We start from the raw sequence: 16,459 nt of genomic DNA, 5'->3' as shown, positions 1-16,459 counted from the left end.
AGATGAGATATCGGGATGAGATCTCATTGCCAAGATCTCAATATGAGCATGTGCCACCCCTGATGGACATTTTCCCAGAGGTCACCACATCGCAGCAGATTGAGATCTCAGCAGCAAGATCTTGTCCCGAGATCTCAGGAGACAAGATCTCGGAACAAGATCTTGCTGCTGAGATCTCAATTTGAGCATGCGCCGCCCCCGGGGGCCATTTTCCCAGAGGCCACTGCATTGCCAGCAATAAATGTGAGGGGCTTCCAGGATTTCACAAAATACCTGCAGATCCTGCCCACACCACAGAGCACCACCATCGAACCTGCGGCACCTGCTGTACACCAGCCACACCAGTCTGGGAAGGGAGTGTGATCATCGCCCGGCATTGTCGAACTGGGACCGCCACACAATTGCCCAACTCCTGCTGCCACCACAGTATTTGTATGTATATTCCGACTATAAGATGCAGCCCCATTTTCCCCAAAAATTTTGGGGGAAAAAATTGCGTTTTATAGTGCGAAACATACGGTAAGTCTTATTTCTCTTATAATCACTCACTTATATAACATTATTTTATTAACTATACTGTTATGCAACTATATATTTTGAGTAATACAATTATATTTACTGATATTAGTTGAACTACTACTACTAGCAGCAATAATAATACTTTTATTATGTGAATAATTGCTTCAAATATCATTATTTAAGACATTAAGAAATTAAGAAACACAGCCAAAATACTTTCACTTCCATATACTATTATTATTGCTATTATTAGCATTATTTGTAGAAGTACTCGTAATAAAACTCTGTTAATAGTAAAGATTTTATTATCTGAAAATTTGCTTCAGGCAGAGAAAACACTTTCACTAGCTTATTATTATTATATAACTATATAATATATTATCATGTAATTAAAATATAATAATTATTATCAGTAGTAGTAGTAGCATTGGGAATAATGTTATATTTGCTCAAAATATCTTTATTTACAATAGCAAGCCAGAATTTATGCATTTACTTTCTTATCATTTACAATATGTGATAACGCTAAATAATATAAATAATAAGTGATAAAACTGAGCATATTTAAAAGTTTTTCTTCAGTATTTAGTATTTTTATTTTGCTTTCTAATCTGGTATCACACATTGAGATTTTTGACATTATGTGTAATGTAGAGATAGACAAATCTTTTCATATTCAAATTTGCCAGGTTTTTGTGATGAATAAGTTTGTAGCATGTTGTGAATATTTCAATAGCCCTGAAAAGTTTTCAAAGGAATGTGTCCAACCCCTTTCATTTCCAATTTTTTAACACAAACAGAGCCTTAGTAACATCAAAGTGACCACATTGTAGAAATTGATTTTAACCCAGTAGTAACCAATATCCCATATAACAATCCAGCGAAGTAACATACTTTTCATTTTTTTTTATAAATTAAAAAAGGTCCAAAAATTATCCCTCTTAAGGCCCCTTCACACATAGCGACGCACCAGCGATAATGATAACGATCCGACCTGGCAAAGATCGCTGGTGCGTCGTTACATGATCGCTAGATAGCTTTCAAACAGTCCAATCTCATCAACGACGCAAGACAGATCAGCAATCTGCATAACGACCTCGTTGGTCGTTGAGTACCTTTCACACAACTTAATTGTAACCGATTTAAACCTGTATCGCTGAGCTCTGCGTCGTTAACGATGTCGCTCTTCATTTTTAAGCTTCAAACAGCGATGAGTGCTGGCCAGCAGGACGCCAACGATGGAAAAATGGACCTGCTCATTCTAGCTCGATCAGCGATAGCCAGTGGGGGTCCGGTCGCCGCTACGTTTCACACTTAGCGAGATCTCTAGCGATATCGCTGTTGCGTCACTATATCGGTGACGCTCGAGTGATATCGCTAGCGATCTCACTATATGTGAAACCCCCTTTAGTCATTTGTAAACAGGCAGACAGTTCAGTGCAGAACAATGACTCAAACTAACAATGTTGCTTTTAAAGGTATCATCATCCTGCTATGACTGAGATGAGTGTTTTATAATACCCTCTGCTTCCTTCTAATACTCTTGCTAGAGGCAAAGGAGGCTGATTGTGACTTTCATTTGGTAGTACTGCTGCCTGGTTGGCTGGAGCTTGTGATGGTAGAGGAGCTTCTGATGCAGCTGATAGCAGCTCCCACATTTTTAGCCATGATTTTTTTTTCTATTAAAATATCCTATCTATTGCCCTTGATTTTTTTTTACAAGCATATTGTACAGCACTATAATTAGCTTTTGACATTTTCTTCAACCAAAGTTATTCAACCCTTGAAAAAACTGGCACAATAAGAACTGCTAGTTAGAAAGCAGCAATATGTGGCAGCAGGCCTCAGTATAGATTTGGTGTGTATGGTTGTCAAATTAGTCTAGTAAAACAGATGTGCAAAAGCAGACATGCCACTGAAAATGTCTACATTTCATATTCTATTTTAATTTTCAGCAAAATTCAACCCTCTTACCAAAAATGCAAAAATAACAATTTCTAGATAGGTCCACAAAGCTAACATCTGCAACAGGGCACTGTATTAGTGTGACATGTACAGATGTTAAATGTGACTAGTAGACCAGATGTGCCAAAAAATAGTTTGCAACACCCACACTTTATGAGGTAGAGAGCAACAGTTAAAAGTCTAAATTTAGAGGAAATTTCTTTTGGATTTTAAAGAAAACAATGCTTCACTTTTTCGCGAAAACAATTTCTCAAAAAAATGCAATACAAAGAAGCACACCATCTAGTACTGATTACAGATTATCCTTTATCTGTAAAAAAAAAAATTGTACTGACATCCTTCTGCTTTTAAGTGCATTAAGAATAAAAAAATGTGTAATTGTAATTGCAATGCAGCAGAACCAATGGCAACTACACTACATCACTGATCAATCATACCAATACTGGCACTACTACTGGCACCGCTCGTGTCTCTCTCCCCCTATGAAATTAATTTCTGTGTCATATATTATTACATTCATCTTCTTCACAGCTGCAGATATATAACACATTACTTCACTGTTGCAGTTAAATAACATGTCTGTCTAATATGGGTAATCAGAGGATTTGTCCAATGTTTTAGGGCTTTCTCTTCCTGTCTCTATTGACATTATTATTATTATTATTATTATGCATTTATAAAGCGCCATTTATTCCATGGTGCTTTACATGTGAAAAGGGGAAATATAGACAAGTATAATAAACATGTGTAAGACAAGAGACACACAAGTACATAAGGAGAGGGGACCCTGCCCGCGAGGGCTCACAGTCTACAGGGATGGGTGAGGATACAGTAGGAGAGGGGAGAGCAGGTCGTGCGGTGTGGTGTCAGAACAGGTGGGTCTTCAGGTTCTTCTTGAAGGTTTCCACTGATGGTGAGAGTCTGATGTGTTGCGGCAAAGAGTTCCAGAGTATGGGGAAGCACGGAAGAAGTCTTGTATGCGGTTGTGGGAGGAAGAGATAAGAGGAGAGTAGAGATGGAGATCTTGAGATGATCGACGGTTGCGTACAGGTAGGTACCTGGAGACCATGTCACAGATGTATGGAGGAGACAGGTTGTGGATGGCTTTGTATGTCATGGTTAGGGTTTTGAATTGGAGCCTCAGGGCAACAGGAAGCCAGTGAATGGCCTGGCATAGGGGGGAGGCTGGGGTATAGCGGGGAGACAGGTGGATTAGTCGGGCAGCAGAGTGTAGGATGGACTGGAGTGGTGCCAGAGTGCTAGAGGGGAGGCCAGAGAGTAGGAGGTTGCAGTAGTCGAGGCAGGAGATAAGAGCATGCACTAGTGTTGTTGTGGTTTCGTGGTTGAGGGATGAACGGATCCGGGAAATATTTTTGAGTTTGAGATGGCAGGAGGAGGCGAGGGCTTGGATATGTGGTTTGAAAGAGAGCGCAGAGTCGAGGATCACCCCGAGGCACCGAGCGTGCGGGACTGAGGATAGAGAGCAGCCATTGACATTGATGGATAGGTCTGGTGGAGGGGTGGAGTGAGATGGGGGAAAGATGATGGATTCTGTTTTGTCCATGTTCAGTTTGAGAAAGCGAGCAGAGAAGAAGGCTGAGACAGCAGACAGACATTGTGAGATTTCAGTCAGTAAGAAGGCAAGGTTGGGTCCAGATAGGTAGATCTGCATGTCATCAGCATAGAGGTGATACTGCAAACTGTGGGATTCTATGAGCTGTCCCAAGCCGAAGGTGTAGATGGGTAAGAGTAGGGGTCCTAGGACAGAGCCTTGAGGAACACTGACAGACAGGGGGCGAGGTGAGGAGGTGGTGTGTGAGAGGGAGACACTAAATGTTCGGTGTGTTAGGTATGATGAGATCCAGGATAGGGCCAAGTCTGTGATGCCAAGAGATGAGAGAGTCTGTAGCAGGAGGGAATCGAAGGCAGAGGACAGGTCCAGGAGAAGGAGAACAAAGTAGTGTTGCTTGCTCTTGACGGTTAGTAAGTCATTAGTGACCTTAGTTAGGGCAGTTTCAGTTGAGTGATGCGGTCGGAAACGAGATTGTAACCGGTCAAAGAGGGAACAGGAGGAGAGGTGGGAGGACAATTCAAGATATACATGTTGTTCCAGTAGTTTTGTGGCGTAAGGGAGAAGAGATATCGGGCGATAGTTAGACACAGAGGATGGGTCAAGGGAGGGCTTTTTGAGGATGGGTGTGATTGAGGCATGTTTGAAGGATGAGGGAAAGACACCATTTGTAAGTGAAAGGTTGAAGATGTGTTGAAGGGATGGGATGAAAACTGTGGCCAAGTTAGAGATGAGGTGAGATGGGAGTGGGTTGAGGGCACAAGTGGTGAGGTGTAATCTTGACAGAAGGGTGGAGAGCTGATCTTCTGTCATGGTGGAGAAGCTGGCTTTTGCAGGACAGGGCTGAGCGGCTAAGAGGGGCATTGGGGGTTGTGGGCCAAAGTTTTGTCTGATCGTGTCGTTCTAATGCTTAAAGAAGGAGGCAAAGTCTTCAGCAGAAATGAGAGGAGAGGGAGGAGGTGCAGTGGGACGGAGTAGAGAATTGAAAGTGTTGAGAGCTGTTTAGGGTTGTGAGACAGGGAGGATATGAGAGATGCGAAGTAAGTTTGTTTTGCGGCAGAGAGCGTGGACTTAAAGCTGGCAAGGGACTGCTTGTATGCGCTGAAGTGACATACCCTCAATATCCTGAAATAACCATAAAATAACTGCTGCATAACCTGTCTTGGCTTTTGTTTAGGCTAGAATAGCCCCTACTGATCACATGTACTATGTTGAAGCCCCAACAGAACCTGTGGTCATGTCAGCCTTCTGTGACTGCTCTTCATCCCACCATTTCTCAGTTGTGCCACCTCTACATTCTGTCCTGGGATCCCTACACTTCTCAATTTATACTATTGGTGTGGAACAACTTAAAAAGTGCCATGGCTTCCAGTACCACCAACAGGCTGATGACACTCAAGTCTACCTCTGTGAACCAGATGTCATCTCTCTGATGCCCAGAATCACAGAATGTCTATCAGCTATATACTCCTTCTTCTCATCATGCTTTCTAAAACTCACTGTGGACAAATCTTATCTCACCACCCTTCCTCCATCTCACTTAACTCCCTTACCTGATCTATCACAGTAAATTACACTTTCCCCTGTATCACAAGTCCGCTGTGTGGGTGTTTTCTGGATCTGGCTCTGTTCTCTCATTCAAACCATGCATCCAAGCCCTGACCACCTCCTGCTGCCTCCAACTCAAAAAATGTTTCCAGAATTGTCTCTTTCCTAAACTCAATATTGAAAAAATGTTATTACCTGCCCTCATCACCTACTGCCCCAACTATCCTTGTAGCCACCCATCTATGGCTCTTGCACACCTTCATGCTTTTAATCAATTAGCAGAAAGTGAGCAGCCAGGCACAGCTCTCACTTACTGTTAACTACTTAACCATATGGATAAGGGGACAGTGACGCTAGCGCTAATTGGGTGCCTGGCTCATGTTTCATAACAACTGCACATGAGCCCCGGAAACGCGAGTGCCCACTCCTCTGGAACAGCGCCAGCACGGGAGGTGAGTATAAGGTTTTTAATTTTATTGGCACCAAATATAAAGATCAAGAAGGGGTTATCCGAGTAGTAGACAACCTGTTTAATTAATTCTAATGCAGATTGCTATCAATTACTATTTAACATTATATTAATAATTGTTAACTTTTTACATAGCTATTTTAATAGAAAATCTAAAGTAAAAGGTTTGTATGATGGACGTCTGAAATGTGTTACCAGAGTAAATTCCATGACTGAATTATCCTCCATTGTCCTGCATTCAGTCACCACAATTCACTGTGAAGCTTAGTGACCGAGACTCTTAAATTACCTTTCAGTTATTTTCAATTGTTTCACTTAAAAGTGTTTCCAAATGACATAGTTTGCTTTACTAAGTTTAATTTTATATGAGCTACAGTATAATATTGAGTAATAAAATTAAAGGGTTTTCCATAGGATACGCAGGCTTGAAATGGCACAAACTGCTTAAAACAACAATAACAAACAAAAGAAGTCTTACTCATTCTCAGACGACACCTTCAGCTAATGCTGTGAGATCCGAACTGGTCTGTCCTTCCTGATCCCACCCTTGGCATAGTGGAAATTGTTGGAAATGCCTGCTCGGCCAACCATTGGCTGAGGCAGGTCACCATTTGTAGAGAATAGGATGAGTAAGAATGGAAAATGGAGAAACCAGCAGAACTACCAGTTCAGCCAGTCAGTGCAAGTAATTGGCATATTGGGCACTTCCAGTGTGTTAAGGATGGAACCAAAAGCACAGACTAGACAGAACTGAATGAATCAAGCTGAGTTTAACATCTTTTATATTTATTAGTCAGTGCCATTTAAATACCAATTTAAATTCCCCAGAAAACACTTTTTATTATCTGCAGCTTTACCTGCACTGGCTGAACAGAATCATATAGTTTGAGGACTGTACGCAGAGCCTATAAGGAGGCACAGACATTCTGTGTCCAATATTATAGAAACATAGGCACTGTGTATGGTTATATGGTGCATTGATATGGCACTGTATCTCAGATGTATTCTATCCTATATGTTTCTGGAAATGGGAGCAGGTGGGGAACCTCTGTGTATTGTAACATCTGATGGAGCATGCTATGGTGAAACACAGACGTACAGACATACACTATTTACCTACATACTACACTTACTTTGAATGTGTTAATGTACAGAATAATGGATGCACTAAACGACTTTATTGCGTCAGTTAGAGATGAGCGACTTTGCCTTTTTTCGGGTCGAGTCGGGTTTCACGAAACCCGACTTTCGCAAAAGTCGGATCGAACGAAATCAGCCGATTATTGTGAAAAGTCGAAGTCCGACTGAAACATGAAACCCAATGTAAGTCAATGGAGAAGAAAAGTCGGCAGCAAGTGGAGGACAGGAAACACACCTAGAGTGCCCATTTTAATGCCAAAAACATCAATTCTTATTCCTTAAGCTTGTCAACCTTAATTTACATTATAATAATAGTTAGGCATTGAAAACTGGGGGTTATTTAGCTAAAGTTGTGGGGGGGTAGTGCTGGCTCCAGATTTTCATGGGCCCATGGCCAAAGAGTGTCACTGGGCTCCTTTAACACATGACACAATTCATGATCCTTTGATACGGCAGAGAAATAGCGGTACAGTACAATGAAAAATACTTCAATTCTTACCTCACATGACTGATATCCATTTTAAATTCTCCAATAGCTCCAAAAACAGACAGTATATTCCTCCTTACAGTATTATGGCCACCGCATAGTGCGCCATATAGAGTAATGAGGCCCATATATTTCTTCATACAGAATCATTGGTCCCATATAATGTTCCATGCAGTATATGATGAGCTCAACAAAATGCTACAGTATATGTTGTTCACCATGGATGTGCGAGCACAGTCTTCGGACCTTCTGGAGCAGGCCTGTTAACTCCGGATAATTATTGAGGAAGCACTGCACCACCAGGTTCAAGGTGTGAGCCAGGCAAGGTATGTGTCGGAGTTTTGAAAGGGCTATGGCTGCTACAATATTCCGGCCGTTATCACTAACTACCTTGCCTGCCTCAAGATGTAGACTGCCCAGCTATGACTCAGTTTGTCGCTGCAAGTAGTCTGCCAGTATCTCCGCGGTGTGTCTGTTGTCGCCCAAACACATCATCTTCAACACAGCCTGCTGACGCTTACCACTAGCTGTTCGATAGTGGGACACCGAGTGTGCAACACTGGCAGCTGCGGATGGAGTGCTCGTGCGACTGCGCTCTGTGGACGAGCTTTCGCTTCTGGAGGAGGAAGAGGAGGCGGGTTGAACGCCTACACCCAACTGTTTCCTATTCCGTGGGCTAGGCAGCACTGTCCCACCGCCGCTGTCCCCTGTGGACCCTGCATCCACCACATTAACCCAGTGTGCAGTGATGGGCACGTGACGGCCCTGGCCATGCCTACTGGACCATGCATCTGTTGTGAGGTGCACCTTTCCCCTCACTGATTGCTTGAGTGCATGGACAATGTGGTCTTTCACATGAAGGTGGAGGGCTGGGATGGCTTTGCGAGAAAAGAAGTGCCGACTGGGTAGGTCATAGCGTGGTACTGCGTAGGCCATGAGTTCGCGGAAAGCTTCGCTTTCAACCAACCGGTAGGGCATCATCTCTAACGAGATTAGTTTGGCAATGTGGGCGTTCAAACCCAGTGTATGCGGATGAGAGGATGAGTACTTTGTTGTCCTACTCATATTCTCTGGTAGGGTGAGCTGGACTTGAGAGCTGCATATGGTGGAACTAGCGGTGGACAAGGCGGACTGAGAGAGGGTTGATGATGGTGATGGAGTTGGTGTTCTTTCTGATGGCCTAGATTCAGTCTTTCGTAGCAATAACATTGTGATTCCCTGACTGCTTTGGCCTTGCAACGACACCTCAACATTTGCTGCTGGTGGTGTGCTAACCGGTGGGCTTACAGTGGGGGAAACGATGTAGCGTTGCTGACTACCTTCATTGGGAGCAGTTGCACATGTCTTACGTGAGGTTTGGTAGTCCGTCCACGCTTGCAAGTGCATGGTGGTTAAATGTCTAAGCATGCAACTGGTATTCAAATTTCTCAGATTTTTCCCTCGGCTAAAAGGTCTTTGCGCACTTCTTACAGATAACCTTTGCCTGATCATTTGGATTTTGTTCAAAAAAAGTGCCACACTGCACTCTTCCTACTATGGAAGACATTTTGAGGCCTTGCACGCTGTGCTAATTTGACCATCTGGCCTAGCTGTCCTGCAAATCTTTTGGTTTTTGTAACCTGTTTTTGGACTGCTCCGGGCCTGCCAGGTAACAGCTGTTGCGATGTTGATGCCTGCTGCAGATGCTCCTCCTCCTCTTCTGAGCTATTGGCAGCGGCACCCTCTTCCCCCAATGGATGCCAATCTGGGTCAACAACTGGGTCATCCATCACCTCCTCTTCAATGTCATGTGCACCTTCCTCTGTGCCACCATGTATATGCGGGAAGGGGCACCTGAGTTTCATCAGGGTCAGATTCTGGCTCAGTACACTGCGAGGACAATGTAGTGCTCTGAGTGAATGTACCAGCAGATAATTCTAGCAGTGGCTGTGCATCAGTGCACTCCATGTCAGATTCTTCTTGGACTGGGTAATTCACGATTTGACTTGATAACCCAGGCATGGTATGTGAAAAGAGCTCCATGGAGTAATCTGTAGTGTGGCCTGCCACATCCTTTACTTTTGGTAGGGGTGAAGGACACAAGGAAAGGTGTGGTTCCTGACCATGAGCCTCCATGACAACTCAGTGCTTTTATTTTTTGAAAGTTCAGAAGAGGAAGCGATAGAGCTGGAGGCTGTGTCAGCAATGTAAGCCAAAACTTGTTCCTGAAGCTCTGGCTTTAAAAGCGGTTTACCTACTCCCAGAAAAGGGAGCTTTCGAGACCTTGTGGAGCCAGACGATGACACAGGCTCAACACCTCCTGCATTAGGTGCTATTTTGCTTTTACCACTTCCAGCAGATCCACCACCACCAACACCATCATTACCAGCTGGCCACCCCCGCCCACTTCCACGGCCTCTTCCAACACACTTCCTCATTTTTGGGAAAATGTACCCAAAATACCACCAGCAATATGGTATGGTCAAACAAGGTACAAGGTGTATATAGTATTGATGAGAATTTGAATGTCCCTACAGACTTGAGGACACTGAACTATCATCTCAGGCCAAGTGTAGATTACACCTCAATATAACAGGCTGAAATTGGATGGTGTATAAAATGTCTATATAGGACTGGGGAGAATTTGAATCTCCCTAGAGATTTTAGCAAGCTGACAATGATGCTCTCAGTCCCAAGTATGGCAGCAGGCAGCCTAATAAGCAGGACTGCTGCACACAAAAGTGTGGAAAAATGAACACTTGGTAACTGGGCAAAAAAGAGGATGAAAAGTATTTTTGCTTTTAAAAAAGCAGTTTGCACAGCAGTGTGCAAACAGCAATGCAGCTATCAGGGAGCCTTATAAGGCAGCCTAATAACCAACAGAGCTGATGCAACAAAATATAGCCCCCCCTTGCACTGCACACTAACTGGTGTGTTGTATAGGCAAAATCGCTAGCAGCAGAAGCAGTTTTTTTGTTCTTCTTCCCTGCCTAACACTCTCCCTACAGAATCAGCAGCTGCAACCTCTCCCTAATGCTAATATCGGCAGAAGTAAGATGGCGGTCGGCGTGCACGCCCTTTTATAGCCCCTGTGATGCCACACAAAGCAAGCCAATCACTGGCATGCCCTTCTCAAAGATTGTGGTGACCGCAGCCTATGTCATCGCGTTGCCCACAGTGTGCATCCTCCATCACTGGCTGAAAAAGGGCGCTGAAGCATCATTTGAAACGCGACTTTGGCACCATGGTCGCCGACCTCGTGGCCGACCTCATGCTATGGTCGGGTTTCGTTTCATGAAACCCGACTTTTGCGAAAGTCGGCGACTTTTGAAATTGACCGACCCGTTTCGCTCAACTCTAGCATCAGTTACTGAACATGAAAGTTAGATTTCAATTTTTTTTAAATATATTATTGTATCTGTATTACATTAGATTATGTATGTGAGCAATGTAAAAAAAAATCAGTAGTTAGCGTAGCTACTTCTGCATTAATGATGCCTTATGCTCTTAATATGTTACAATACTTGTTAATGATACGTTTAACATTGTAAGTATAACATACTGCATTTATATCCTAGATTACTCTGCTAATGAAGAGAGAAGGCAAATAAGTAAACCTGTTAAAATAGCGGAAAGGTTCATGAAGAAAACATCACATTAAGAAAAAAAAACAATTACCAAAGTCTTTGTGTGGAGTATTGATTGAACATACACCAGGTAGCAGGAAGGACAGAGATTAACACTTGCTAATGAATGACACTGAACATATGGTGAGATGTGATGAATCCCACTGGGCCATCGGTGTGAAAATTAATAAGTAGCAGTAGAGTTCAAGAGTAAATCAAAAACACCAGCGCCACAAGTCTCTAATCAAAGCTGGATTGCTGGGGTGAATGCAGAACACAAAGCCAATGAATAATTTCTTATTTGTACCCACCTGCCGGAGGATTTGCGCTGCCATGACATGACTGCAATCAAAGATAATGCGGAATTCCCTTCCTCTCTTCATTTCTTTCAGAAGTGGTCGGGCATCCTCAGATTCTGGAGGGAGCTGGCGGATTTTTAACCGGATGTTATATCTGGCAGGGGCCATAATGAGTTCTTGCAAACGGATAAGACCTATAAGAGCAAATCAAGAAATGTGAACTGTGGGAAATCATATAGTGGGAAATTACACACAATATTTTTTTTCCCAAAAGTACATTTTAGGTTACTATGAAAAAATAATAAAGCTCTTAAAGCAGATATAAATCCATATTAATATAAAAAATAGTATGTGAAATAAATACATAATCAACCCCTACATCTTAGCCTCACAAATGCAAAATGATAATGTTAATTGGAGTTTCAATAATGTATTAGCTTCAAAAATATATGAAAAGGTTATTTTAGAAAACTTTTTTGTGTATGCCCTGTTACTCAGTGGCTCTGAATTTCAGCCACTTTCAGTGGCCACCATGCAGTGTCAGACTGGGGTGCCGGGGACTGCCATTAACAAGGACTTTGGGGGGGCACTTTTCACCTGCATACAATATTAAACTACCCTCGTTCACAAATGTACCTACATCCCTATATAATAATTAACTGAGTAGATTAGTTAATGAATGATGTGATGCAGATTTTTTTATGTACAGAGTGAATCAAATGAATTTTGCTTCCTATACAGTGGGTATGGGAGCCCAGATCTGCACAGGGGCCCACCGGGGGATTCCTCTGTTACCCTATGGGCCAGTCCGAGCCTGGCACCGTCTAATTACCTCTGTCAACTAGCTTCAGGAACAATGGACACTTGCCTATGACTTACCCTAGTGAAAGGGGTGATTGCATGTTGTCACTGAGCTCTCCACAGTTAGTACATTGTCACTGTAATCAAGTAATCATATAATGTCTAGCTGCCTAATAAAAGCCTGGGGTATAAAAATGCACAAAATGGTTGATAGCATTCCACAACCAGCATATAAATGAATAGTTCTGTTATAAAAATATCCCCAATACCCATTCATTTTATAAAGATTGTAAGAACATATGGGGCCTGCTCAATCAAAATCACTTCACCGATTGGTAAAGAAATACTTCTCTGAATCTCTCTGGAACCCAAATACGTGTACTGTATCACTTTTTTTGGCAGCAAATATAATGTAGTGCGAGTTATATTGCTCAAGTTTGTGCAAGTCAAATTGGTAGTATGGTTTACCTAATGAACTAAGCTAGACTGTGCTTGGGTTAGTTTATCTCCATGAAATGCATTCGAATATAAGTTACTATGAATACAACTAGATAACCATGGCCATCCCATCCCATCCCAGTTTCTCCCAATTTTCAAATATATGTAAATGCTATTGTTTTCTATATGTTTTTTTCTTTATTCCATTTTACTCCATCTATCATCTGTTTGGAGGACGGAATGGATGTCTTTGTTTCAATGCACAGTAGTTTTTGCTTCTTTTTGTACATTGCCCGATGATTTCACATATGGAAGGCTTGTAAGTATAACTGCTGTGCATGAAACAGTGAAGTTAAATGCTTGAAAATATTCTCATGCATAAATAATCTATTTTCATATTGTCATCACATCATCATACCTGTGCTGTCATCGTAGACCACTGTAGCTGATCTCCACTTTAAAAATTGTACAAGATCCAGAATTGCGTGACTAAGAGAGGCATAGTCTGGGTACAAGTTTACGTAGAAGGAGTCTCTGTTATCTAGAGGATGGTGCTTCCATCGGACCTGAATGTGTGGCACTTCCAGGGCGTTGCAAATAGACTGCACAGCGTTGGATGAAGAACTGTGTGATGGACCAAAGATGGCAACAACTCCAAGAGCCAACTGGTCACAAGCTGAAAGAAAGAAGCAATGATATTTTTCCATGTGTTAAAACTGCTAGAAAATGAACCCTATGTGACTCCATCAAAGCAAAGCTTATAGACCACTTGATTCATCTGAATACTCACTGTGTGATGCTACATTTCCCCTACAGTGTTAATGAAGGACAAATGTTTGTCTGGCAGTGGATTTCCCTGTGTTAGTTATGCAGAGTACACACTCACCCTTAGACAAGAACATTATATTAAACACCGGTGTCATGATCCCAGTGCGGAATGGACCTGCACGCTTGGGGTTAATGTCTGGAGCCCAGTACTGGTGGACCTGCACTCCTGGGGTTAATGTTATGGTCCCAGTGCAGGTTCTTACCTGCACACCTGGGGCTTATTATTGTGGCCTCTCCTTGGTTCGGGGAGAGCTTCTTATAGCCCCAGGAAGCACCAATCACCATCAGTTATACTTTCGCCCTTGGCAGAGTGTGTTGACCCCTGAGTGTGTTTGTGCTGTGTTCTTGCTTGCCTGATACTTTGGTTTTGACTCAGTCTGTTCTCTGGATACTGCTTGTTGGATTCTGTTTTTGTACCTTCTATGTCTGTTTGACTTTGACCGCTGCCTGGCCCTGACTATCCATTCTGTCTCATCCTTGGTACTGTAATGCTATCTCTGTGTATGACCCCCATTTGTCTGACCTGAGGATTCCTATAGTTGTGTCCTGCAGTATCTCTGCAGCAGGACGCTAAGCGCCGCCCCTTTCAGTCACATGACCGTGGGTCCTGTGCTGCTTGCTAACTTCGGCATCCCAGGTCCTGTCTGCCAGAGTTTTCCCCGCTGTAGCTGACACCGAGCCCCTCTGCAGTGTGGGTGAGTCCTGTTCAGCCGTGGCTGTCCGCCGGCTCTGACCGGACCGTGATGACCATGCTTTCTATTGTTTGACACTATTTTATTTGTGAAGTGTCCTAGTTTGTTGCTATACCATGTTTGAAGACATAAGAGTGATTACTGACGTCTCAAGAGGAGGAGAAACTTTAGGGAAGTACGTAAAGCCAACTACCATTTGAAGCTAGTTCTATTAGGTATATATATTATTATGGGACCACATCTGACCTTTTATACATCAATATTTCACTAGCCTGGATTTTCTTCATTCCATTTTATGAACTTATTACTATCATTATACCTACTAATTTTAATTGAATAGCAATGCCCAAACTATTTTTTTTTCAAATGAATAAGGAACAGATAATGCTATCGGTTCGTTTTGCATCTCCTACACTATACAATGAAATACAGTACATAGAGAATGTATATGATTTATGATGGGTTTGTTAAGGGCATTTCAGCCCATGGAAAAGAAAGATCAATTTTTATTGGTTTAGCTCTGGCCACAATAGGCAATGGACTCATAAATTGTCTATGACCTAACTGGATAAGATGGTAATAACTTGACCATTGAGCACATCATGGTTACATGTAATACACAAAGTAAATCAACAAGGATAACTGCTTGACCAAATTCTGACCTGCAGCACAAATCATAAACAATTTGTCTCTATGGAGCAAAACATAATGTTAACAGCTTGGCATTGGCTAATGGTTTAGAATAGATGACTAGGTATTGTAGAAAACTCTATTAAATACAGAATAAAATCATACTGCATGTAAAATATGTAAAATAAAGATAGATAGAAGATACAGTGGGGCAAAAAAGTATTTAGTCAGTCAGCAATAGTGCAAGTTCCACCACTTAAAAAGATGAGAGGTGTCTGTAATTTACATCATAGGTAGACCTCAACTATGGGAGACAAACTGAGAAAAAAAAATCCAGAAAATCACATTGTCTGTTTTTTTTTCATTTTATTTGCATATTATGGTGGAAAATAAGTATTTGGTCAGAAACAAGCAATCAAGATTTCTGGCTCTCACAGACCTGTAACTTCTTCTTTAAGAGTCTCCTCTTTCCTCCACTCATTACCTTTAGTAATGGCACCTGTTTAAACTTGTTATCAGTATAAAAAGACACCTGTGCACACCCTCAAACAGTCTGACTCCAAACTCCACTATGGTGAAGACCAAAGAGCTGTCAAAGGACACCAGAAACAAAATTGTAGCCCTGCACCAGGCTGGGAAGACTGAATCTGCAATAGCCAACCAGCTTGGAGTGAAGAAATCAACTGTGGGAGCAATAATTAGAAAATGGAAGACATACAAGACCACTGATAATCTCCCTCGATCTGGTGCTCCACGCAAAATCCCACCCCGTGGGGTCAGAATGATCACAAGAACGGTGAGCAAAAATCCCAGAACCACGCGGGGGGACCTGGTGAATGAACTGCAGAGAGCTGGGACCAATGTAACAAGGCCTACCATAAGTAACACACTACGCCACCATGGACTCAGATCCTGCAGTGCCAGACGTGTCCCACTGCTTAAGCCTGTACATGTCCGGGCCCGTCTGAAGTTTGCTAGAGAGCATTTGGATGATCCAGAGGAGTTTTGGGAGAATGTCCTATGGTCTGATGAAACCAAACTGGAACTGTTTGGTAGAAACACAACTTGTCGTGTTTGGAGGAAAAAGAATACTGAGTTGCATCCATCAAACACCATACCTACTGTAAAGCATGGTGGTGGAAACATCATGCTTTGGGGCTGTTTCTCTGCAAAGGGGCCAGGACGACTGATCCGGGTACATGAAAGAATGAATGGGGCCATGTATCGTGAGATTTTGAGTGCAAACCTCCTTCCATCAGCAAGGGCATTGAATATGAAACGTGGCTGGGTCTTTCAACATGACAATGATCCAAAGCACACCGCCAGGGCAACGAAGGAGTGGCTTCGTAAGAAGCATTTCAAGGTCCTGGAGTGGCCTAGCCAGTCTCCAGATCTCAACCCTATAGAAAACCTTTGGAGGGAGTTGAAAGTCTGTGTTGCCAAGCGAAAAGCCAAAAACATCACTGCT

General features: G+C 42.6%; 1 protein-coding gene across 1 annotated transcript in view; it reads right to left on the bottom strand.

Annotated features, from left to right (window-relative positions):
• GRIK3 (glutamate ionotropic receptor kainate type subunit 3) overlaps positions 1–16,459 on the bottom strand; it is a 990,088-nt gene that overhangs the window by 605,078 nt on the left and 368,551 nt on the right. The window contains exons 3-4 of the mRNA XM_073562506.1: positions 13,260–13,517; positions 11,615–11,796 (exon numbers count right to left, since the gene is read on the bottom strand). Of these exons, the coding sequence (XP_073418607.1) occupies positions 11,615–11,796; positions 13,260–13,517 (440 nt within the window). The remainder of the gene's footprint in view (positions 1–11,614; positions 11,797–13,259; positions 13,518–16,459) is intronic.

The sequence above is a fragment of the Dendrobates tinctorius genome, unplaced genomic scaffold, assembly GCF_039654945.1.
Source record: "Dendrobates tinctorius isolate UK_male_01 unplaced genomic scaffold, ASM3965494v1 ptg000015l, whole genome shotgun sequence".
Taxonomy (NCBI): Eukaryota; Metazoa; Chordata; class Amphibia; order Anura; family Dendrobatidae; genus Dendrobates; species Dendrobates tinctorius.
The sequence above is the reverse complement of the archived record's forward strand: the minus strand, read 5'-3'. Positions and strand labels throughout refer to the sequence as shown.